Raw genomic sequence first — 27243 nt, 5'->3', positions numbered from 1 at the left:
GACATCACATGTATCACACGAAAAAGGTTTTTATCAGCTTTTAAACGATGTTAGTGGTTAGTTGTTGTGGTAAACGGTTCGCGAGAAAAGTAACTTTAATCTAATCATATTTTTTGCGCCCTTCTCCCTACCCATTCATCTTGGTGGAATACTTCGCGAACTTTACCTCAACACATGACAACCCATATATCAGAATAAACAGCAGACCTTACCGAACACAAAGGTGTAAAGCATGCCCCTGTTAGCCATTCCAGAGTAATAGTAGAGTAGTTTTAAATTTGCAGCAATGTCTTTACAGGGTACCCGCGGAGTCTTAAAAGTATTAAAAAGTATTAAATTTCATTTTCCTAAATTAAGGCCTTAAAAAGTATTGAATTTCACCTCAAAGTCTGGGATTTTTTCACGGAGGTCTTAATTTTTCAAATGATCAGTAGATTTAGTCTAATATCCTCACGTAGCGTAAATCACAAGGATTAAAGTTCTCCTTCGTACGACGGATTTCCGTCAATTTGATTTTAGAAATGTCATATTTGAGATCGATGCAGATCCGGCGTGAAAATAAATAGGAGGGGGGGGGGGGTCTATCACCTTTTCTTTTCCTTTTTTTTAAGGCAACTACAAATAGTAGGTCCGATGAATGAATGTGTGTGATGGTAAATGTTTAAAGACCTAATAGTGTTCTTGAGAACTTTCTGTGTCTCAGAGATCGCTCAAGAAGATACGTCAACCATGAGTTTCGCTTTGTTTATGTTGTACACGCTTGTCTCATTGGCCTGGGGCGGTTGCTTAAAAAAAAAGAACACGTCTGGAGGACGGTCTAAAAGTTGGATTATAGTGACACAATTGAGACAGCTGATGAGGTTGCCCAATCCGTTTTTTTTTTTTTGGATAGGCCTATGCTATTGTGAGCTCTATGTGCGAATTCGGAGGCTGTGTTCTTTCCATGCATCAATGTAGACAATTTCTTACTATCGCGAACTCTTGTCAGGGGAGGTCATTCATTTTGGGTGTCACCTATGACTTGAACAGATAGCCTGCTATGTCACCCGATGTACTATTATTGTTACAGTTTTTAATCAATGCAACTAACATTATGTGTAAAGCGACGCAATATAAACTGTAGCCTATGCCTCCCGTCTGTTATGACATGTACAAAAATGTTTTTCACAATTTGCGACGGAAGGTTTTGACTGAGCGTGTTAACAGTTCGCGATATTATTATTTTATGTTGAGTAAGGGGGTCAGTCGTGTTTGTGACGCACAGACAGCCTTGTAGCCTATTTTGCTTAGGCCTCACTTTTAACGACAGTAGGTTGTGAGCGTATGTTGACAAAAAATAACCATGCAATTAAAATAGTCAACTTAAAACTTTGCTATTATTAATGTATAGCACAAAACCATAACCAGTAGGCCTACCAGAACCTCGCATATTAGCGTCATGATTTGTCTACGTTTATCTATGGCTGACCGTTTTTGCGCTAAGTAGCTAGGCTACGCATGTTCTTGAATAGCGCAACACGACCTGTCCCTTACCATTTCGCAACCTCTTGTCAACCTTATACAATCTGTTGCTGAAGACAAAAGCGCCCTCTCCAGATTGTCGTTATCAGATGAGCACACACAGTATTGCTGCTCATTGGAAAACTGAGTTGTCTGTAAAACTCAAAATGACCATGTTTTCATTAGATGCGGATGAGGCAACAAATGGAAATATGAACAATATCTAGACTGTTCTGATTCATTACTTTGATGAGGAAATGTTTAGTCTTGCAAACTTGATTTTATAGATTTTACTTGGTGTTGAATTGCATATTAACAAGAAAAAAACTCTCCCCTTTAAACACTTTTGGCCTGAAGTAGGCTAATTCAATAAGAGTGTAAGTTAAAGCCTTGCTACAATATTGCTGCAGTAGAAAAGAACAGCAATGGCTAATCAGCAATGGTCAGGGATGGTATTGAAATATTGTTTTGTTCATCAGGAAAACTCAATCTCAATCAAGAACACTCTCATTTCGCCTTATTCACATGGCGGCCATTGGCAGCTAAAACGAGGCTACAGGGTACACAAACCATAGGATTGTTATCTTCTATGCATTCACCTGTAGGTGGCATTAATTATATAGTAACTTAAGAGTACCCTGTAGCCTCGTTTTGGTGTTTATTTGGTGCTTTACTTTTATGTTTGCATCTTTTTGTACATTAAAAACCAATAGGTCGCGACTGCAAAAGGGGTGCTATCTCTATAGGTAGATATGAACAACGTATGACTTATGGCCTGAAAAAAGAAAAAAGCTTTTTTTTCACTTTAATCCCTGAAATTAACTAGGTTCTATTCTGTGTAAATTTGTCCATGAAGCAGGACATTCAGTCACATTACTACCGCGACAAATCTTTGCGTTGCCACTGCACTGCTGTCATGTTCATGTTGGCATGTTCAAACACTTAGTAATTAAAATAGTAATTATTTGAGGTTTAATCTTACCTTTAATATTATTTATTCTATCCGAATGGGTGCGATGTAGGTATTAAATTTCATCTGAAGTGGTATTAAAAAGGGTCTTAAAAAGTCTTAAATTTAGGTCTGACAATTCTGGGGGTACCCTGCTCCCGTCTGTTATGACATGTACAACAATGTTTTTCACAATTTGCGACGGAAGGTTTTGACTGAGCGTGTTAACAGTTCGCGACATTATTATTTTATGTTGAGTAAGGGGGTCAGTCGTGTTTATGACTCACAGACAGCCTTGTAGCCTGCTTAGGCCTCACTTTTAACGACAGTAGGAGCATATGTTGACAAAAAATAACCATGCAATTAAAATAGTCAACTTAAAAACTTTGCTATTATTAATGTATAGCACAAAACCATAACCAGTAGGCCTACCAGAACCTCGCATATTAGCGTCATGATTTGTGTACGTTTATCTATGGCTGACCGTTTTTGCGCTAAGTAGGCTACGCATGTTCTTTCATAGCGCAACACGACCTGTCCCTCACCATATCGCAACTTCTTGTCAACCTTATACAATCTGTTGCTTAAGACAAACGTGCCCTCTCCAGATTGTCGTTATCAGATGCGCAGACCTCCTGCATGAGCACACACAGTATTGCTGCTCATTGGAAAACTGAGTTGTCTGTAAAACTCAAAATTACCATGTTTTCATTAAATGCGGATGAGGCAACAAATGGAAATATGAACAATATCTAGACTGTTCTGATTCGTTACTTTGATGAGGAAATGTGAAGTCTTGCAAACTTGATTTTATAGATTTTACTTGGTGTTGAATTGCATATTAACAAGAAACAAAATCTCCCCTTTAAATACTTTTGGCCTGAAGTAATTAAATAAGAGTGTAAGTTAAAGCTACAATATTGCTGCAGTAGAATAGAACAGCAATGGCTAATCAGCAATGGTCAGGGATGGTATTGAAATATTGTTTTGTTCATCAGGAAAACTCAATCGCAATCAAGAACACTCTCAATTCGCTTATTCACATGGCGGCCATTGGCGGCTAAAACGAGGCTACAGGGTACACAAACCATAGGATTGTTATGTTCTATGCATTCACCTGTAGGTGGCATTAATTATATAGTAACTTAAGAGTACCCTGTAGCCTCGTTTTGGTCTTTATTTGGTGCTTTACTTTGCTGTTTGCATCTTTTTGTACATTAAAAACCAATAAGTCGCGACCGCAAAAATATTTTTTTTTCACTTTAATCCCTGAAATCAACTAGGTTCTACTCCGTGTAAATTTGTCCATGAAGCAGGACATTCAGTCACGTTACTACCGCGACAAAGCTTTGCGTTGCCACTCCACTGCTGTCATGTTCATGTTGGCATGTGCAAACACTTGTAAACAGTAATTATTTGCAAGGATGGATTACTGCACGGGCCTACTGGGCCCAGGCCCAGGGGCCCAAGGGGTCAGGGGGCCCTGAAGGTCAAGCCTTTGCATGGAATCATTGCTTCAATATCAATAAATCAGGATGTAGGCTATGAATCTGATTGAATTTAGTATTGGCCATCCCCAAAATGCACCAGAATACAGGAAATCACATCAAACAAATTAAAACATTTCTGGGGGAGGACCCCCAAAACCCCCTCCCACATATACGACAATTAGTGGGGGGCCCTTAATACATCTGGGCCCAGGGGACCGAAAGTTCATAATCCGCCCATGATTATTTGAGGTTTAATCTTACCTTTAATATTATTTATTCTATCCAAATCGGTGCGATGTAGGTATTAAATTTCATCTAAAGTGGTATTAAAAAGGTCTTAAAAAGTCTTAAATTTAGGTCTGACAATTCTGGGGGTACCCTGCTTTATTTGTGTCTCCAACTTTGCGGTTCCTAATGTGTTTAAATTGTTCAATAGGTCTACATTATTTTATAACAGGCCAAATACAAAACAAATGTTACAAATATCGCCTAGATATCTGTAAGCATTACAATCAGAGGATATACATACAGGGCAGACAGACGCTCATGAGTTCATGCTTTGTTTTTTCGCTGGATTTTATGATAGCCTATTATGGCAACTGATTGCATTCCAAGCTACAGTCAACTCTAGCAGGCATTGAATGACTGGAGACTTTGTGAATTTATAGATTGACATAATGTAGTGTCTCTGCTATTGCTGCTTTTGATCAGATTGATTTGCAATCTCCTGTGGTGGGCTGGACATAGCATCGAAATCCCCGCCCAGATTCCCCTTTCCGCCTTGACCCATTCACACTGGTGCCGGAATGAAAAAACTCGGCAAAATGTCTAGGGGGCTTGGTAGTAAATTTGGCGAGACACTTTGTCCCGCCGTTCCGCCTCGGTCTATAAGAGAGCCTACGTTTGTATGTAGGCAATTTATATTCACAATACTTAGGCCTACTAAAATAAATAGTATTTTATTTGTATTGGTTGTTTAGAGTAAAAAAAAATCGGTCGGTCTTAACGCAAGTTTACAACCGGCAAGTCGGTCGGACTAAAAGGGGAAAAAAAAAAATATTTGGGTCTGTTCTAAATTGACAGGGTCGGTCGGGTTACGGCAAACGAAAATATGCCTGGCAGTGTTTTGTTTCGCGTCTGCAGAAGTCAGCCAAATATGAATGTAATTCTGCGGCATAAAGCAGATGTATTTGTTTATTGTACAGAAAAATAAAAATGACATGTCAAGCAGTCAATTGACTACATTGCAGTCAAGAAGTAGGGCAAATTAATTTACGAAACCAAAACGTGGGTCATAGTTGTCTAAGCCTCTATTGCGTAGCCTGTTAAAAACGTCGCCAGATAGTATTAAATCGGCAACAACATTGTTTTCTGCAGAAGCCTACCTAAGGCTACAGATTAATTCTGAACAGTTATTTCTCTACTGGCTCAATTATCACACCACTGTTTTGATTTGCGTAGCTGCGTTACCCCCAACACTGACAATAATGTAGACACCAAATTTCGATTTCGATTTTCGTTACCACCGTGTAGTCAAGCCTTAAGACATACCCAAGTAGCCTAAATCGAGGTAATGTTTAATTATGCATGATTTATTTTGTTATTGAATTCGTAGGCTGGGATTACTCTCGGCAAGTCTCCTGCTTTATCAGTAGGGGCGGCAGGCAGAGCGATGTACAGTGGCTGAAAGTGGTACTAAAGCTTCACGCCTCGTAATGCGCGAATGAAGTGGTCATTTGAAAGCGATGCCCACTGTACACACACAAGAAGTAAGATGTTTCTCTCTTCAGCACATTGTCAAAAACTTGTAGTTACAAACAAACAATGTATTAATGTACATGTGAACTTTTTTTAGGAAAATGCTAGGGCCAGAAATATTCGATCTCCTGAGGGAAATTACAGCTACCTTGTAGATAAAGATGCACCTCAGCTAGAAGTGAAAAGCCAGAAATATGCCTTGGGATGTGGTCTAAGCCACCAGGTGAGAGAAATAATAAAAAAAGATGCAGTATCCAGGTTTATAATTGTTGTTTTATTATGTGTTCTTATATTGAGAATATATACATATATACATACTATAAGCATAGTCTTATTTATCACATTGCCAACCAACACATCACACTCACAGTTGTTACTTTCTCAAAATATGAGGCTGGAAATTGGACAGTACACTCACCACATACCAAATCTGATTAATATTTCCCAGTCTTGTGTTTGGAATTTTGTGTGATACTATTTTAAACTTTTTTATTTGGGCAATAGCCCTCTCTACATGCACCCTATGCTATACTTTGTTTCAACAACATCACCAGCTGGCATCTGCATTTTGGACTTTGCAAAGGGTGGAATGTTTAACTGAATGCCTATTGAATTGAGTTCATCCTCTATAAGAAATCCTTTGTCTGCCATTACACCATCACCCTTATGCAAGTACCCTTTCTCAATTAATCTTTCCAGCTGTGGAATGATTCCACACTGTTTAACTATTTCCTTGTCTGACACGGAGCCTGTGTAAAGTGTTGATGTAAACATCACAGCGCCACGGGGGTCACACGCTATAAGTGATTTTAAAGTATTTGTGCTTTTGTAATTTGAATAACTTTGGCTTTGTAAAACAAGAGAAGTCGGGCGTTCAATTTTTAATTCAGTGCAGTCTAATAGAGCAAATGTTGTTGGATAGTCTTCCTTATAATTAGTGGGCATGTTCTGTGCAATAATGTTTCTAAAGGGCCAAATGGGCAATTCACCTAGTATGTTGTACATGTAATGGATCCACGAATTGAAAATATTGCTAGCACTTTGTACACTAAGGTTGAAGGACAAGGAAAGGTTTTGCAGATCTGCATTATTGCGTAGTTTCATTAAAACAAAAAGCAGCTGCGTATGGGCATCTCATCAGTGCTTCTGTCTTTTCTGATGTATACTATGGGAGATTTCAGTAGACTGCACAGAGGATCTTTTGGAATGCCAAATAGGGCGCACAACTGATTAAAGCGGTCATATGTAAAACCAGTGCTGTATTGGAACATTTTAGGACTATGATTGTCTTGTAGCAGTTCAGGTGTTACCATCTTGTTTTGGAGTGTGTGTACATGTACTGTCAACCTTACAATCTCTTTTTCTTTTCAAACCAATTTCTCCGTTAACTTTTCATTCTCTTCCTCTAACTTCTTCACTCTCTCCAATTGTTCTTGTTGTTCCAGGGTATCCTGGTGTTCAGACTCTGGACTCTGAAGATTCTCTGGAAAGACAAACAGTTATACATCAACTCCTTCCATTTCATTATATTTACCACTTCTTTTCTTTTTCACAGCTTCCCCTTGTTACTAACACAGAAATACCTACTGATGGAGAATCTTCGGCCCAACAACCTGAATTTCCTGATTTCCCTCTACCACCCCAACCCTCTCATTTCACCACAGTAATGAGTCAAATTGCCATGCAACGCTACAACAAATTAACAATGCCATTATCAGCTTGTAAATTATTAGAATACAACACCAAACCTCAAAGTAGAACAACTCTGTGGTTTGATGCTAGATCACAGTGTCTTACAGCAAGTGATTTTAAAAGAATCTGCTCTAGGAGAGCAGATTATGAAAAACTTGCAACAAGCCTTAAGCACAAATCAGCAGTGCAGACCAAGGCTATGAGAAGGGGCTTGGCATTAGAGAGTGTAGCAGCAACAGAATACACAAAACTAAGTAACAATATTGTGTTACCCTGTGGTTTTGTTGTAAATCCCCATGCCCCACACCTTGGTGCTTCACCAGACTTTAAAGTAATAGAGGGAGGACAGAGCAACAGCCCAGAATATGGACTTCTTGAGATAAAATGCCCTACTGAGGACAGCTTTGAAACCTTAACTTATCTTGCGAAGCTGGAAGATGGAAGGTACAAACTAAAAGAGTCCCACTGCTACTATTACCAGGTGATGGACCAGCTTGGCATTAGTGGTTTGAAGTGGTGTGACTTCTGTGTACTGTGTGTACAAAACTACCACCTGGAGCGGATATGCTTTGATGAGGCCAAATGGGAGCAAATGAAGAACAAGCTTGACTCTTTCTTTTTCAATTACTACCTCAACTAGAGGGCAATACATATCACAAATAATAAATGTCACTTGCCTTTGTCACTAGCATCGTTCTCTTCTTCTTCATAAGTAGTGAGGGAGATGGAGGACTGACCATCACTTTTCCATCTGTGCAAAAATAACAACAAAATAACATGTTCTTAATGCCATATTTCTATGTATTTTTTAACATACTTACCGTTTAGCTGGGGGCTTTCTGCAGCCTCCAAGGTCTCTGGTTTGGCCTGGTGTTGCTATGCCGACGGGATTTGGATAATCCGGAGTTGGTCTCCCATTTACGAAATGCTGCAATGACAACACAACACGTTGGTCCTTGTTTCTAAGAGTTACAGAGATGTCCGCTCTTTAAAAACAAGAAATACACTGTGTGCAAAATTATTAGGCAAGTTGGTAACACTTTATTTTAATGTGTCGCTGTTACAGTGTACCTACCTGATTAGGTACAGTGGTACAACCTGTGTAACAACATATACTATTAGGTACTATCATTGTACTTGCATTATGTATTTGTGGGTACCTACATATAGTTGTTACATTGTAATACCGAGTGCTTTTACAAAACTTTGCCAATTTGCCTAAATTTTCATCAGAGGCAAAGAGCTGACCTGAGACCTGCTGGATGGGGTAAATCTGGTCATGGTAGATTTGATATACAAACCATTCTTAGCTCCAGTCAAGGCCTCATTGTCTTCAGTGTACATGTAACAGCTGTGCTGCTACAACCTTGTTACACTTTGATACAGTGGAATAAACGTATTAAGTGTACCAGTTAATTACTTACATGTACATATGACATGTATGTTATGTCTTCGATGTCTTGGAACAGGTCTACTAATTCACTACATAGTACATATATTAACTGTGTTGGTACACATTTATTGTTCTTTGATACAGTGGCATAAACCCATTAAAATGAAGTGTACCAGTTAAGTACTTACAATTACATATTACATGTATGTTGTGTCATTGGTGTCTTGGAACATGTCTGCCATTACCCTACATACTGTAGTACATGTATCAACTGTGTCGGTACACATTTATTACTCTTTTGATACAGTGGAATAAACCCATTAAAATAAAGTGTACCAGTTAAGTACTTACATGTACAAATTATATACATCCTGTCAATGATGTCATGCATCCTGTAATTGAAACGTGTCTGCTGTTACACCACACAGTACATGTGAATTAGTAGACCTGTTCCAAGACATCGAAGACACAACATACATGTCATATGTACATGTAAGTAATTAACTGGTACACTTAATACGTTTATTCCACTGTATCAAAGTGTAACAAGGTTGTAGCAGCACAGCTGTTACATGTACACTGAAGACAATGAGGCCTTGACTGGAGCTAAGAATGGTTTGTATATCAAATCTACCATGACCAGATTTACCCCATCCAGCAGGTCTCAGGTCAGCTCTTTGCCTCTGATGAAAATTTTGGCAAATTGGCAAAGTTTTGTAAAAGCACTCAGTATTACAATGTAACAACTATATGTAGGTACCCACAAATACATAATGCAAGTACAATGATAGTACCTGATAGTACATGTTGTTACACAGGTTGTACCACTGTACCTAATCAGGTAGGTACACTGTAACAGCGACACATTAAAATAAAGTGTTACCGGCAAGTTGTATTTCTGAAGATTAATTGTATAGTTGAACAAATACAATGATGTCAGTCAATCAAAAATGTTATTAAACCTCAAACCTGAATATTTAACAAAGGGAAAGTGAGTTTTGGCTTTCTCAGGAGAAAATCTATGTGTGCAGAATTATTAGGCAACTATTGGTGTGCAGAATTATTATGCGACTAAATAAGAAACTAAAATTTTCCCACCCCACTTGTTTATTTTCATTTCTAAGAGTAAGAATAAACAAAATAAACAACTCAAAATGTACAAATAAACACTTCTGACATTTCATGAAATATTCAGCGACCAATATAGCCACCCTTCTTTTCAATAACTGTCATGAGCCTTCCATCCATGGAGTCTGTTAATTTTTTGATCTGTTGATGATGAACATTATGTCCAGCAGCAACCACAGCCTCCCAAATGCTGTTCAAAGGGGTGTACTGTCTTCCCTCACTGTAAATCTCACATTTAAGAAGGGTCCACAAGTTCTCAATGGGTTTAGGTCAGGTGAAGAAGGGGACCATGTCATTATTCTGACATCTTTAAAGTCTTTGCTGGCTAGCCACTCAATGGAGTACTTGGATGCATGTGATGGAGCATTGTCCTGCATAAAAAACATGGCCTTCTTGAAGGATGTAGTTTTTTCTGTACCACTGCTTGAAGAAAGTATCTTCTGAAAACTGGCAGTAGTTTTGAGAGTTGATTTTAAGTCCATTTTCAACCCTAAAAGGTCCAACTAGCTCATCCTTAATAATAGCAGCCCATACCAGTACCCCACCTCCACCTTGCTGGCGTCTGACTAAGTGGAGCTCTGTGCCCATTAGTGATCCAGCCACGGGCCCATCCGTCTGGTCCGTCAAGAATCACTCTTATCTCATCTGTCTATAAAACCGTTGAAAAATCTGTCTTCAGATATTTCTTGGCCCAGTCTTGACGTTAAACTTATGAGTCTTAAGTGGTGGTCGTGTTTCAGCCTTCCTTACCTGGACCATGTCTCTGAGCACTGAACACTTTGTACTTCTGGACACTCCAGGTAGGTTGCATTTCTGGAATAAGGCCGCACTGGAGGTCAATGGGTTCCTGGTAACTTCATGTTTAATTATTCTTACGTCTCTAGCAGTTATTCTGCGCCTTTTTTTCTCCACACGTTTCTTGCAACCCTTTTGACTATTTGCAACAAAACGTTTGATTATTCGGTGATCACGCCTCAATATCTTTGCTTCTTCAAGAGTGCTGCATCCCTGTGAAAGGCATTTTACATTTTTTTTTGCTTTTCAGAGTCTGTTAAATCTCTTTTTTGGCCCATTTTGTCTGAGGTAAAGAAGCTGCCTAATAATTATGCACACCTTGATTGTAGGGTGTTGATCACTTTAGGCCACACCCTCCCTCATTACACAAATACACATCAACTGATGATGCATAAATCCAATTAGCAGTCAGGTTTATATAGGTTGGAGTTGGAAATATGCATAAAAATGATGATAAGGTAAAAATACTCACTTGCCTAATAATTGTGCACACGGTGTATATGGTTTCGCCATATTTAGAATGATACATCCTAGGCTGTCTTTGCAAAAGTTAAATGGTGCAATCAATTAATTGTTTTGACAAGACCAGAATAGATAGATAGCTAACTGTTGGTCTGCTGCAGTTAGCTACAGTTACAGCTGCTACGTTAACAGCTAGTTCATTGGGCACACACTAGCATAACACTGGTTTCATACGCTAGCCTATAATGTTATTACATACTAACTACATTACCTTTTTAACGATGTATAATAAAATCTAGTCGAACTATATGAACTAAACAGTGAGATGACAAGTTAGCTCGTACTATCAACAACTTACCTTGAAGCAGACGTAGGTATTTTTATTTATTTTCGTTGGGTTGAGCTGACTATGCGGTCTCCCACATAGTTTAATCCACTGAAGGCCTCTCTCATGTTGGGGTTTGGGGAAGGGGAAAAAACAGACACCACCCTCCAATCTTTCTGGATATCTCGTATCCGAGTGGCAGGTACCATATGCGCAGCGTTTAGGCATGACCGAAAAAAGCCCAATGTTTGACAGACCTCCCTTGGATGGGGACCGTTGCTAACGTAGGATTGGACAGTACGCGTTCTGAGGCGAAAGGTCAATTGAGACTTTAAAGTTATTATTGAAGTCATGCAGCAGGAAATAGCCTGCCCACGGTGACACACACACTGACTAGCAGGAGTAGGCTAGTCAGTAGCTTACTAAAATCAAACAGTAGGCTAGGTAATTTTAGCTATATAATTACCCTTGGCAAACGGCAGCAGTTTGTAGCCTAGTACCAACGTCATGTGTAGGCCAACCTTTAGCCATCTGCAATGAGGGAAAGCTAGTTGCTTGCTAAAACAAACAAAGTGGCAAGGGATGTAACGTGTTAGAAGTTACAAGCTGGGACCCATGCAAATCATAGACAAGTGCTATTTCAAGAAAAAGTCCTTGTATATGGGTCTACAGGCATTTCTTAGTAAAAGTTGGGAACAGGACTTTTTATCATAATTAACATGTGCTGAATCCAACTAGCCCTGTTCCCAAGCAGAATTTTGAGTTTTTGACCATCTAATTAGCATAAACAAAATGGCGATTTTGGGCACTTTCTTCGGACAGGCATCATTATATCATTGCTTCATTGGTAAACATCTTCTTCGTGGTGGGGAGACACATGTTTGGAGTTTAAAATCATTGGAGTTCCTTTGAACTAATCACGAACAACCGTTAACTAACAAGCTAGCATCATATCCTTGATTCCAAATGGGAAAGATGGCCAGCAGTCACATGTTTCATTTGATTAGATTATCTTAGATTCAACTTCATTGTCATTGTGCAGAGTACTGAAAATATATAAGTGTATGTGCAGTATGAACAGTATAAATATCAGTAGAATATCGCTATGTTTAAGTGTAATAAAGTGTGTACATTTATAAATATAAATAGAATACTATGGGTGGGATAGGGGCAAAATGTTTCCCTCTTTGTTGTACCTGTGAAGGTTGCCGACATGGACACCTCAACAGGTAAGGAGGCACCGGGGGGGGGGGGGGGGGGTTGGGGGCGTTGATGGAGGGGTGTGAGGAACCAGTGATGCGTTGAGCAGTTTTCACCATCCTCTGCCGTCCTTTCCAGTCGGAGGCAGAGCAGTTGCCACCATACTGTGACACAGTTGGTGAGGATGCTCTCAATGGTGCAGCGGTAGAGGTTTAGAAGTTCACCAGGATCTGAGGAGAGAGGTTGTGTTCTTTAATTTCCTCAGGAAGAAGAGATGCTGGTGAGCCGTCTTGATCAAGGTAGAGGTATTGAGGGTCTAAGAGAGGTCCACAGAGATGTGGACACCCAGAAACATGAACTGGTGACATGCTCCACCTCAGTCCTGTTGATGAGGATGGGGCTTTGTGTGCTAGCTTTTGACTTCCTGAAGTCCACAATGAGGTCTTTGGTCCTCTTGGTGTTGAGAGCCAGGTTGTTGTCGGTGCTCCACGATGTTAGGTGCTGGACCTCCTCCCTGCAGGCTGTCTCATTATTGTTGCTAATGAGAGCAATCACCGTAGTGTTGTCTGCAAACTTGACAATGGTGTTAGAGCCATAGTATGCAGTTGTAGGTGAAGAGGGAGTAAAGGAGGGCTCAGCACATGCCGGTGTTCAGGGTGAGGGTTGAGTGGGTGCGGTTATCTAATCTAACAGACTGCGGTCTGTTGGTTAGGAAGTCCAGAATCTAGTTTGAGGGAGGTATTGATGTCCAGTTCACTGAGTTTGGTGATCAGTTTGGAGGGGATAATGGTGTTGAATGCTGAACTGAAGTCAATGAACAGCATTCTCACATAGGTGTTGCTATTGTCAAGGAGGGACAGGGCAGAGTGAATTGCCGTAAAGATGGCATCCTCTGTGCTCCTGTTCTGGCAAATTCTCTTGAAGCACTCTATACTGCAAACAAAATCTACCTCTGGGTACAAATAAAGTAACTTGAACTTGAACTAGTTATGAAGTTATTAATCTAGCTATTAATTCAAAGGACATTCAATCATTTTACTAACACAAAGGTTATGAAGAAATATGGGTAACACTTTATGGTAAAGGTACATGAATTATCATGAATTCATGCATGAATTAATTCATGATTTATGCATTACTTCCTTTATCCTTTATATCCTATTAATCATCAGGAATTGACATGAATTCATATACTCTCATTCATGATGACCTCACGTATGAACAACACATCAACTAAAGCATTAGGTGTGATGGGTATATCATTGTGATTTATGATTTCTTAAGCATGATCATCATGATTACATGAATTTTAGGATAATTGCTCATGCATTCATCATGTCTGTGGCCCCTCAATTAAAGTAGTGAATAATGACATGTGTTTAGAGAACTCCAAAGTTATGAGAATTTGAGCAGTGATGTGATAGTCATGATCATGGTTAATACATCATAATCCATAATGATGTGCCCATCATACCTAATACTTTAGTAATGTGTTCATGTATGAGGTCACAAATGGCAAACTATGGACTCAGTAAATTCCTGGTGATTAATTAGATATTAATGAATGAAGTAATACATAAATCATGGGTAAAGGCCTGTGTAACTTAATCCGAGACTACATACATTACCAACCTAATTCGCTTCAATTATGTAAAATGTAATGTAAATCAGGTTTTATGGCCAAGTATACTTGGGTATACAAGGAATTTGTCTCTGCATGTATCCCATCTGTGAATTAGTGAACACACAGGTCACACATTGAAGCACACATTAACCTGGAGCAGTGAGCTGCCTTGCTACAGTGATGCCCGGGGAGCAGTGAGGGGTTAGGTGCCTTGCTCAAGGGCACTTCAGCCGTGGATGTGGGCATGGGAGACTAGTGCTCAACCTTTCCACCACCCACATATTTCCTACTGGTCGGGGATCAAACCGGCAACCCTTTGGTTTCAAGCCCAAGACCTAACCAGGCCACAATTTTAAACTTTACATTTCATCACTACACATCTTTCTTGACCCTCAAAAAACATAAGTCTTATTCGTCAAATACTGTGTGCCTGCTCAGTTATAACATTTTAACAATTACATTTTTCAAAGGTTTTTTCAGGTAATTAACATAGGCATAATACTAGATTTTTTTTCTTTTTTTTTCACAGCCTGTATCCTTGATCTATTGGCCAAGGGAGATTTCTGTAAACAATATGAATTAATTTACATGGTATAATGACATCCGCCCAATGAAAGTGCCCAAAAGCGACATTTTGGCAACCATTTTGTTTATGCTAATTAGATGGTCATAAACTCAAAATTCAGCTTGGGAACAGGGCTAGTTGGATTCAGCACACCTTAATTATGTTAAAAAGTCCTGTTCCCAACTTTTACTAAAAAATGCCTCTAGGAAGCACATATCTCAAAAATATCACCTGTCTATCACAGAATAAAGGCACATTGGCTACTGAAACAAATTTGAGTGACAAACAACTTAGGATAGACAACACGTTGGTTCCAAGCAAACTTTACCAAAGAACCACGAAGGACTGGAAGCCTGATTTATCAGAAATGTCACATCTATATAACATGGCCGCTTGCAATGTTCAAGTGTGATTCACGGGATATTTAGCCTACACTGACCTCAGTTCCAGTGTTGCCAACTATTTCAAATGGAAAGTAGCTAAAGCCAGCTCCAAAAGTCGCTAAATGTCGCTAGATGACGTCATGCACTAATTTGCATATCTATTACGTCACCAGGTCGTGACCCCCCCCCCCCTAGAGATGCGCGGATGGGCTATTATTTCAACCGTAACCGCATAGCATCCATCCGCACCAACGTTTTTTGACCAATTTTCAAATCCGCACCCGCCCGCCATCCGCTGGTTGTTTTAATGTATATGGGTGATGCGGTGCTGCTGACGTGAGGCTAGAAAGCTCTTGCCTGTTCTAGAAAGACTGATCCAATGCAGCAAATATATTAAAAGGCTAAAGTCCTACATTGGCTATGTTGTAGCCTATCCCCAGAATATCAGCAGCAAACTCAGTCTCTGTCTCGCAAAAGTCTCCAAATAAAACGCAGCCTGTAGCCTACAATTGTATCATTGTAATAAAAAACGCAATTTAGCACATCATTTCAACATGCTGCTATTTAGCCTACTAATTAATGCCTATTGTACTTTATTTTTTGCAAAAAGAAAGAAATCCTTAATAAAATAGCAAGTCATTCACATTATAGGCTACTTTACGCACTGTAACCCACCGCACAGCAGTGCAACGTGCATGTTTACATTTTTAGTAACAACTTGCTTGCTTGCCTTACACATCTACGTTTTCCGACTATTTTTCTTACCTTCTTTTTTCCGCTGTGGATGTTACTGAGCTTGTAGAAGTTTTAGCTCTTACGTTCTGAACATCTCGCACTGCCATTGCCCGATGTCAGTTCTGAGTCATATCACACCATAATCTGTCTCCCTCCCTTTTAAATGCCTATTCCCTGAATGGTAGGCTAAAATGACTATGTGTTTTATATATAATATCGAAACAAAATAACCCAGTCAGTCTCATCTACGAGATGTTTAGGCCTCCTCCAATACTGGCAGCTGGGCTCATAGGTTGCAGATTTGCTTAGTGGCCTACCAAGGCTCTGCAACGAGACGCGACATGGGAGATGAATCATCGGTCAACTTGCACTGTAGCCTATTCTACTTTCTTATTGCACACTGGAGAGAAAAACATGCTGGTAGGCTACGATAGGCTACTTAATTTAAACTTTGTTACCTTTAGTGTGTGTGTGTGTGCGTGCGTGAGGGGTTGCACAGTGAAACATCGGAATACACCAATTTCGCAACACCATCTCTGATAGATAAACAAAGCAGCATGCATAGAAGCAACCATAGACATAATATACATAGACGCCGCATTGGCTGCTGGAAACAAGAAATGCGGCCACCATCTTGGACCGGTCATACTCCTCGTTGCGTTGCAGCAGAAAACACAAGATGACAGCACTGTGCAGCATGTTCCTGCTCAAATCGGTGGACCATACTCGGGGGATTTACTTTTCACAAGTAAGATTTAACATTACCGTACTATTGGTTGTATTTTGTATTTTCGAACAATGTGGCCTGTATCATAGCTACATCTATGACCTTTGCAGCAAAAAAAAATGCGTGAAAATCTGTTCGGTATTCAGTGAGGTATGATTAATTAAGTGCGCTGACAGCTCATCGCACCGGCCAAACAGATTACACTGAGTGGAGTGGATGACCGGTCCAAGATGGCGGCTTCACGTCTCGTCAGCGCTAGTAGGGAGTAGCGGTCGATGCAGCGTCTATAGTATATTATGTCTATGGAAGCAACTAGGCCAAACTGCCTGATGAAAATTTGACTATTTCAAAGTGTGCTCGTTTTTTTTCGGATGTAGGTAACACAATTTAACAATGTATAGGCTATATTTTTTTCATTTGATTGGTTCAACCGCCACCCGCCCGAATTTAATTAAAATATTATATTTCTTCACGTCATCCGCCCGATCCGCGGTTTAACCGCGGCTGTAACCGCGAACCGCGCATCTCTACCCCCCCCAAAAAAAAAAAAAACGGTGATGGCCCTTTAATTCCCCTTTACACCTGTTTGCTTTTCTCCTAGGCAACTTTAAGAGCCTAATTTAATTATATTTAATTTAATATACTTGTATATTAGGGTAATTGATACACTTTACACTTCTGTATCTTGTCATAGTATACACCAGAATGAGCAGTAAGTGGCTGAAATCAGTCATTTCCAACCTATTCCCAACTGCTGCATTTGCTTTGCACAGCTTGAAGTCTGATTATAACTTCACCATAGGCTACACACAATTTAACCTTACGACAATGGAATACATATGGCATATATATGGCATACATAGCCTAAACGAATGCTTTAGGTTTTTCTAACTTGTATGCTCGATTTTGAACTATATCTGCTTGTGAATGAAGTTGTAGCCTACTTTCCTTTGTTGAACGGTGCTGGAAAGCGTTTCCCTGTCATCATTTCATTGCTCTCGTCTCGTTGACTCTGGTTGTAATCTCACCCACCCGAAGTTGCTGCATCTTCCAATAACGTTGTCTGAGCTGTTACATCTATAGAACATCTACTTCTGTGGATAACATAGGCTGATACTACATACTGTAGGCCAGTCATTACTTTTATAATCATGGGGCAACGCTTTGGGCGAACTCGATGCTAATTCACAAACGAAACAGGCATGAGACTCTTAGCCTGCTACACAGCACAGCCGAACTCACTGCTCACTCAGAAGAGTAAAAAGGGACGTTACATGCCATCACATCAGAGTCTCAAAAAGTCTCCAAGAACGCCAGAAAAAGTAGCTAGATTTGTCGCTAGTCGCTTTTTACAAAAAAAGTCGCTTGGGGGGTCTGAAATCTCGCTAAATATGGCGACAAAGTCGCTAAGTTGGCAACACTGCTCAGTTCACCCTATGCCTCCAGACAAGCAGTAGTGGCTACTCTGTGAGCCTGTAACTATTAACTCATTGAATGCCAAGCTGTTTTTTGGAAGCTTTGTCCTAGAGTGCCAGCAATCTAGACCATTGTTGATGATTTTTGTACAGCTACAGCATACTCTGTGTTATAGCTATGAACACATACAATGGCTCGTTTGAAAGGTGAGACGTTAAGCTCTCAGTGGGTGCAAACCGTGTATTTTCTACACGCCTCTGTTCCTGAGAAATCCCAAGCTAAACAGTGGCTAGTTTTCATCAAAAGTTTTTTTTCTAATCATATGATCATATATTCAAAACAAAGTAGCCACACAAACTTAAGGGTCATAAACAGACCGACATATGAATTAAGATAATATCTGATCCAGTGAACCAAAACAGGAAATGTAATGTGGAACCAAAATGCAAAATGTATTTTAATGTTACCATTTTGCCGGGTTGATGAGGTCAGGTGGGGCTTGAAAAATTCTCCACCTCCAAAGTTGAGAATGAAAAAGTTTCAGAACCACTGGCAGGGCTCTCAAGTTTTGAGGACAGGCGAGAGTGAAATTCCCCCCCCCCCCCCCCCCATGTCAGGTGTGTGATGAGCTAGTTCACTCACCATTGTACATGTAGCTGTTGAAAGAGTATGTGCACCTCTGTACGTCAAAGGGGAAGGTGTAGGTGTTCAGATTGCAGGAGCTCTTTACTCCTACTGGCAATTCATCCGTCACGTAGCCTGTGTAGTTCACTCGGACGTAATACGTAGCAGGGGCCTTGTTCTCATCCACACTACACAGGAATCACACAGGCAGAGGAGAGCCACACTGCTTGGGTTTTTTGGAGGTCTAAACTCCATCCATTTTAGCTTCAGCTAAAAATTCAATTAATTTCCCATTTACATATTTACTGTTAATGCATCAATGTATGATATCTTCAAGGATCAACACATTATGGGGTAAAGCTTAACATTAGAGTTAGCTGGTTGACTATATCACACATAATCAATGTGAGTTTGTTGATTATTGTATAGAACCATTTGAATAAAAGTAGTACAGTAATTTATATGCAACTGTGCCTTCAGTACTTACAATTCATTAATCACCACATCTGGCCTTCAGTACTTACAATTCATTGATCACCACATCTGGCCTCCACAACGTTGTTCGGGGCACAGTGATGACAGTGGTGCCGCACTCCACTGGGTCCCAACTCAGAAACTCAATCCTCCACGTCTGCACAGCGTACAGTCACATCACATCTCCCACAGTAAAATCTCTCACAGTCATTTCACATCTCCCACAGTCATATCACATCTCTCACAGTCACATCTCCCACAGTCACATCACATCTCTCACAGTCATATCACATCTCTCACAGTCACATCTCCCACAGTCAGGGTAGGAATTTCACGACGGCCATGGCCGTCGTAGCCCCTTGCGTTGGCCGTGACGCCCCTTTGAAAATCAGAGGTTTACAGGCCACGGTGGCCTTGGTGCCGCCTTCTTTCAATATTCTGCTTTGCGTCCTACTAGCGATATATATTTAGCCTATGGCCTGTCAAAACAATCTTAGCATTCACAGCGCAAATTACGCAGTGGAGAAAGTTAGCGCAAGAAAGAAAGTGCGTCCAAATTCACCCATTCTTCTCAGTTGAACTAAGTAGCCTACTCATCACACAGACATCACAAGTAAAGAGCTTTTTCTCAGCTTTTAAACGATGTCAGCCGCTAATTGCTGTGCTGAACGGTTCGCGAGAAAAGTAAATAATATCATTCAATTTAATCATAAATTCTACTGAAGGTTTTGCGTCCATCTCCCTACCCATTCATCTCGGCGGAATACTTCACGAACCCCTCGTTTAACACATGACAAACCATATATCAGAATAAACAGCAGACCTTACCGAACACAAGGGTGTAAAGCAGTCCCCTGTACAGTTAGCCGTTCCAGAGTAATCCCGTTTTTAATTTGCAGTAAATTTCAACATACATGGATGTCTCCAAATTTGGGCTTTAAGTTTTACACTGTGTTTGTTTGTTCCACATTATTTTATAACGGGCCAAATACAAAATAAATATTACAAATGTCGCCTAGATATCGGTAAATCAGAGGACAGCTGACTAAGAGTTTGTGAAAGTAGCCTTAATGCATCTAGGCTATTTGTCTTTCTTAAAGCTGAGCTGTGCTTAAATTGTTCAATACATGATTTCATAACAGGCCAAATATCAAATAAATGTTAAATATAGCCTAAATATCTGCAAATATTAGATGATCAGATGATTTACAGTTATATGTAATGAGTCATGTTTCATGTTTTTGTAATGTTTCATACAGTGATGCAGGTCTACTGCAGTGAATAGGCTAAATACAACTTTGATCATTTTTATAGCCTACTACTGTATAGTTAACGTTGGCCTTAGTGCCCTGACATGTGGCCTTTGTGCCCTCCACCAAATATGCCCAACTGAAGGCCAAGTGGCCTTGCCCCCAGAATGTTGAAATTCCAAGCCTGCCCACAGTCACATCACATCTCTCACAGTCACATCACATCTCCCACAGTAACATCTCTCACAGTCATTTCACATCTCCCACAGTCATATCACATCTCTCACAGTCACATCTCCCACAGTCACATCACATCTCTCACAGTCACATCACATCTCCCACAGTAACATCTCTCACAGTCATATCACATCTCCCACAGTCACATCACATCTCTCACAGTCACATCTCCCACAGTCACATCACATCTCACACAGTCATATCACATCTCTCACAGTCACATCTCACAGTCACTGCATGTCTCCCACAGTCCCATATTCAACAGTCATTGCATGTCTCCCATTTATTTGTTACACACGTGATGTCACCCAGGCCCCCATGATCAATGTCCAAATCTTCCCAAAATGGTTTCAATCATTTGTGCTGGTTTGTGCCGTTAAAAATAATGTTTGTGCAGCTATGTTTTTTAAGTTATCACGCTTTGTTACAGACGTGACTTCATTCAGCCCCTCATCAATGTCCAAATCTCCTCAAAATAGTATAATATATATAATATATAATCCTTTGTGCTACGTGTTACACTTCTAACTGCATGTTTTGCAAGAGAAAAATGAATGAAATCCCGCACACCCTGAGAGCTCCGTTTTACTGAACTTTACTGCATGGTGTCCCAGTCATCCACCTACGTTACAATGTGGCTACTGACGTCATCAGTATATGACATCCCCCCTTTACTTGGATTAGAACTCTAATGTACCCCTTTACATAAATCATCAGTCGGCCTACTTGAACAATAACCATAATGAATCAAATCATCAACATTTTCTGTCAAATCATCATCAACACATTATCTGTCGAAATAAACCGTGTTTCTTTTCAAATAAACATTTATGCCCTCTAGCACTGTGCATACATTTCCATTGAACAAACACATGAACATATGCATTCCTATAACACAGGGATTCCCAAACTGTGGTACGCGTACCCCCGGTGGTACGCGAGCTGCTTCGAGGGGGTACGCGAGATGAAAAGGGCTATGGCGGACAGGTGTAATTAAATCTTTTGTAATTAATTCATGAATAAATACATAATTTCGAATCAGGTCATAATGATATGGAAACATGACATTAAAGGATATCATTTATAAACTCTGTATGTGTTCATCAAAAAAAGGGCAGCTTATATTAAACATGACGCCTGGAATAGCTAATAGAATGCGTTACTTTTGAATGCGTTGGATGGTCCGTGGGGGGAAAGTTTTGCGGATATAACAGGTTTTTGAAAACAACAAAAACAGAAAGGAGGGAAGGAGCAAAGCTAAGAGTTATTTCAGATGGGCAAGAAAGGTAACATTAAGCTAGGCTTTACATTTAACAAACTAAAGGTAGCCTAAGTTTAGCCTTTCTAGGCTGTATAGCCTAATGTTGTCCAAACGAATCCTTGTCAGGCGTTGTTGTAGGCCTATTATAAGATATGGTATGTGGATGTATTTAGGCTACTATGCAGGCTACTTTTCATAATCATAACTTTTTAACTGACCAAATGCACGCACCTAAAACCGGGAAACGGACAAATATCGTCAGGGGGGGGGGGGTGCGTTACGTTTTTATGTGTTTATGTGTCGGATGGTGGGGGTACGCGAGCCGAGTCGGAATGTAGCCGGTGGTACGCGGGGGGAAAAGTTTGGGAACCGCTGCTATAACATATTCACTTCATAACAAAGCTTGTGAATCTGGGGCATTTTCACTTCTCTGCGAGGTCGCTCTGTCTGTATTGTAGGAGGTCGACATGGGGATGACCCCTGGGCGAGCATCTCTGGTGTAGACCTCACAGCATGATCAACGTGTGTGTTCTGTGTCAGTCACTGTCTGTGTTCCACTTTCACCAGGTGGTGGTGTCTGCTCGGCTGGTGTGTACACTTTGACATGTGTGGTGTTTCTGGAGTACTGAGCCCCGGTGGGTGACTCGACTACCACATTGTTACCGTTCTTACTGATTACCGTGTGAGGTGTCTGGTTAAATGTTGTTGTGAACTTATCTGTCTTGTCCTGTTTCAAAAGCACCTCGTCTCCCACCTGCACTGGGGACGCTTTGGCTCCACGCCGCTCGTCAGCGTACACTTTGGACTTGCCCTTGCGTTCAGCATCAGTGTCCCGGGCCTCGAGGTCACTCCTTGGTGTACTGATGTCTGGCAGCTTTCCTCTGAGCTTTTGATTGAACAAGAGTTCGGCGGGGCTCCTGCCCGTGGTGGAGTGGTCAATGGATCTGTAAATGGTAACATATTTCCGCAGCTCCTTCTGCCAGTCCAGTCCCTCCGCCTGCGCGATGCGGATCCGTTTCATGATCGAGGCGTTTTGCCTCTCGACTTCTCCATTCGCTTGTGCCCATCTAGGTGTTGTCTTCACGTGTTGTATGCCGTTCTCTTGACAGAAGATCAATGCATCTGTACTTTGTGCCTTAGTCTACCGTCCACCCAAAATTAATTGTAATTTCATTCAAGAATTTGCTGAACTTCTATCTTTTATGGCCTCTCGTGCTGATAAGTTATTAATCTTGGGGGACTTTAACATCCACATATGCTGCCCATCTAAACCTTTGGTCAATGAGTTTTTAGGCCTTGTGGACTCTTTTAACCTTGTGCAGTCAGTTATGGCCCCAACACATCAGAAGGGTCACACACTAGACCTAGTGTTGTCCTCTGGTTTCTCAGCTTCCAATGTTAAAATAGTTGATACTGGTGTGTCTGACCATTTTATGATTTTATTTGAATCTTCACTGTTTTGTCCCCCCCCTCCACCCCCCTCATCCTACTCCCTTGTCAGAGCTATTCATTCCACCACAGCCTCACAGTTCACTAATACTTTTATGCTCTCTCTTTCACCTGCTGTCTTAGATTCTCTTTCCACCTGCACCGACACTGAGGATCTACTTACTCTTTTTAATACATCTTGCCTTGCCACTCTTGATTCTGTAGCTCCTTTGAAACAAAAGCGGTGTAAATCCAATAGGTCAACTACTCCTTGGCTAAATTCCACTACCTGTTCGCTCAGAAAGGCTTGTAGGAAAGCAGAGTGAAAATGGAAAAAAGATAAACTACAGGTCTTCTATGATATATTTAGAGATTCTCTTAAGGCTTATCAAATCACTGTCAAAGCAGCAAAGGCAGCTTTCTATGCTGAGCTTATTCACAAAAATGCTCACAGACCAAAAGTGTTGTTTAACACAATTAATAAAATCATAAATCCTCCTACTACAATGTCCTCTCTTCCTGCTACAACAGAAACCTGTGAGATGTTTCTCAATTTCTTTATTGACAAAATTGACAACATAAAGTCTCATATCACACCCTCAATTTCTGATCCTGCTTTGTATCAGTCTGTAGTTTGCTGCCTCCAACAATTCCAACCAGTCTCTTCCTCACAGTTGTCAGACGTGGTCTCTAATATGAAGCCCTCTTCTTGCCACTCTGATATTCTTCCATCTCACCTTTTCAAAGAAGCTTTTGCGGCTATTTGCCCTTTTATCTTGAGCATCATTAATAGCTCCCTGGCTAATGGAGTAGTACCCTCTGGCTTTAAACACGCTATTGTGCAACCTCTCCTGAAAAAACCTTCCCTTGATCCCATTGATTTGAAAAATTATAGGCCCATTTCTAAACTGCCCTTTCTGGGGGCTTCCGGTATGGCGTTGTGGGAGTGAGACACGCATTACAGAGCTCCCAGTGAACTTGTGAAATTACATTGTTTAAACATCGCCCTGGTCTTCAATATTCACTTTTGTGGAATCATACATTTGTGAGATAACGTTAACTACGCTTTATTCTAACTTTTCTGCTGAAATGAGTAGCAAACCGAAATCCTCGCAACAAACTCCATCGACACGGCAGGCTAGTCTTGCTAGCAAACTTTCAGCTATGGTGGAGGACAAGAATAGTGGCAAGGTGGAAGATACTGTATCCATGCCTCAACCTGTGACTGAACTAGCTAAGCAGAGGTCTGTTCTAACAGAGGACATCTCTAAGTTGATTCAAGATTCGCTAAAGCCACTCCAGACTGCTGTGGATGCTATACGGGACACCGTCAACTCGTTCCAAGCTAGACTGGCATCAACAGAGGCTATAGCTGGTGAGAACTTCGAGCGCTTGAACACTGCTGAGGCAACTATAAACACGTTGAAAGTAGCAAATCAGGAATTGTTAGATCGGGTGGATGATCTCGAAAACAGATCACGCAGGTCGAACCTGCGAATTGTGAACATTCCGAAGGGCAGCGAGAATGGCAGAGACCCCGTTAAATTCATGGAAGAGCTACTTATGGAATGTCTGGGGTCGAGTGTTTTCGCTGAGCCACCTGAACTGGAGAGAGCGCATAGATCCATGGCTCCTAAACCAGCACACGGGAAGCCTGCTAGAGCATTTGTGGTGTGTTTTCGAAGCTTTCAACAAAAAGAAGCAGCGCTGCGTTGGGCAAGGAACCATGAGGTTAAATTCCAGGATGCTAGCCTTCGGTTCTACCCCGACCTGAGTGCTACCTTGGCAAAAAAACGCAGTGCTTTCAAAGGAGTTAAACAAGCGTTGTACGAGAAGGGAGTAAAGTTTCGCTTGGTGTATCCAGCCCGTCTGAAAGTGCTTCTGGAGGAAGAGACGATTACCTTTGAATCACCGGACGAAGCACAGGAATTCTTCGACAAGCGCATTCGGTCTAAGGAGTGAAGGGAGGTGATGGACGTTTGTAAATAGTAAAATGTATGACACTTTCATACTGATGTTAACTGACAGATGTTGGGACTTTTGTAGATAACATAGGCCTAAGCTTAGCTCTTAAAGGATGTTCACCGGTAAGACGTCTTTAGCGAGCCTGCAGTTTATCCCATTTTGGGATCTAGACATAGGCAGTTCATGCGCTATGGGTTTCAGTTTGCTATGTTTTTTTTGTTGTATAGGGGGAGGGGGTGTTAAGGGTATGGGGAGGTGCGTCATGGGATTTCATTGTGAGTCAGTTTTATTACCAGTTTGTTATGAATAACAGTAGGCTTAATCAAGATTTAGGTGAAGCTGTCAGATTTATAAGCTGGAATGTCAAAGGGTTAAATGGTCCTGTGAAACGAGCAAGAATATTTGCACATTCCTGAAATTGCTTTTTTGCAGGAAACTCATTTATTGGTGAAAGATCAGCTCAGATTAAGGAAAACATGGGTGGGTCAATTATTTCATTCAAGATTTATTCATAAGTCTAGGGGGGTGGCTATCTTGATACATAAAAAAGTTCCTTTTAGCCCAACAAAGGTAATAGAGGATCCACAAGGGCGTTATGTAGTTGTAGTAGGGTCTTTATATTTTAAGCCTGTCATACTGGTGAATGTATATGCCCCTAATTGGGACGATGAGAGATTCATAGAAAGAGTGATAGCATCCATACCAAGTCTCAATTCCCATTCTCTCATTTTTGGAGGAGATCTAAATTGTACAATTACTCCATCTTTGGATCGTTCCTATCCAAAATCTAATTCTCCCTCCAAAATGGCAAAGAGACTGTCAATGTTCATGGATCAAGTAGGCTGTACTGACCCATGGCGTTTCTGTTTTCCATTGAGCAAGACATATTCTTATTTTTCCCATGTACACCATACATACAGTAGAATTGATTATTTCTTTATTGATTCTGCATAGCTGTCTTCGGTTAAAAAAATTGAATATTCATCTATAATTGAATCTGATCATGCCCCAGTAATTTTAGATCTTTCTTTATTACACAAAAGTATGGAGTACACGCCATGGAGATTGGACACTTGTTTATTGAAAGAAAAGGGATTTATTCAAATGATTTCATCAGCAATTGATGATTTTCTTGAATTTAACAGAGGTGATGATGTGTCTCCTACTACATTGTGGGAGACCCTTAACCCTCTATGGGACTAATTAAGGAAATTCATTAAAAAAATTTAATGACCTTTGATTTTAAGTGTATTAAGGCCTAAAATACATTTCCTATGCTCACTTTCCCAAATTGACCTTTGACCTTTATTTTGGGGTATCGTCATTTATAAATGACTTTATCCCATTAGGGTATATATTTTTCCGTGATTTCTTAATGTAAAAAACAATTGATTAAAAAACAATGGCTTCATTATCCATGAACATATTTTATTGAAAAACACTTTAAAAATTTCATTTCAGAATGATTCTAAAAGAATAAAAAATACAAAAAAATATGCAAATTTGTCACATTACTGATGAAACTGAACCAGGCAGTTCTTTTTTGGTGTGAAGCATAGGTGAACATCGCATTTCCTGCACTTCACTCTTGTTTGCCCTGAGCAGTTACCATTCTTGCATCTGCCTTGCTTTTCAGTGTAGTATGGCCAGTGGGCAATGCCATCCTTTCTAACCTCTTCTTGAGGGCGTGATTCCCTCCTCTTACAAGCCTGCTTTCGGGGAGTCTCCACTTGACTTGGCCGCCCCCGTTTGGCCCTTTCTGTGCCCTCTGAGCAGAGAACATCAGCGACGATTGACTTGAACTCCCTTAGACTGAGTTCCCCTCTCTGTGACTGACCACTTGTCTCACGGTCTCGACGGTA

General features: G+C 40.6%; 1 protein-coding gene across 1 annotated transcript in view; it reads right to left on the bottom strand.

Annotated features, from left to right (window-relative positions):
• Positions 1-27243, bottom strand: part of LOC143117467 (5-hydroxytryptamine receptor 3E-like) — a 63309-nt gene that overhangs the window by 17382 nt on the left and 18684 nt on the right. The window contains exons 5-6 of the mRNA XM_076279213.1: positions 19291-19397; positions 18785-18954 (exon numbers count right to left, since the gene is read on the bottom strand). Of these exons, the coding sequence (XP_076135328.1) occupies positions 18785-18954; positions 19291-19397 (277 nt within the window). The remainder of the gene's footprint in view (positions 1-18784; positions 18955-19290; positions 19398-27243) is intronic.

The sequence above is a fragment of the Alosa pseudoharengus genome, unplaced genomic scaffold, assembly GCF_046254945.1.
Source record: "Alosa pseudoharengus isolate Yale_2024_CS ecotype anadromous, Long Island Sound unplaced genomic scaffold, YU_APseudo_1.1 YU_APseudo_1.1_scf_11, whole genome shotgun sequence".
Lineage (NCBI taxonomy): Eukaryota > Metazoa > Chordata > Actinopteri > Clupeiformes > Clupeidae > Alosa > Alosa pseudoharengus.
The sequence above is the reverse complement of the archived record's forward strand: the minus strand, read 5'-3'. Positions and strand labels throughout refer to the sequence as shown.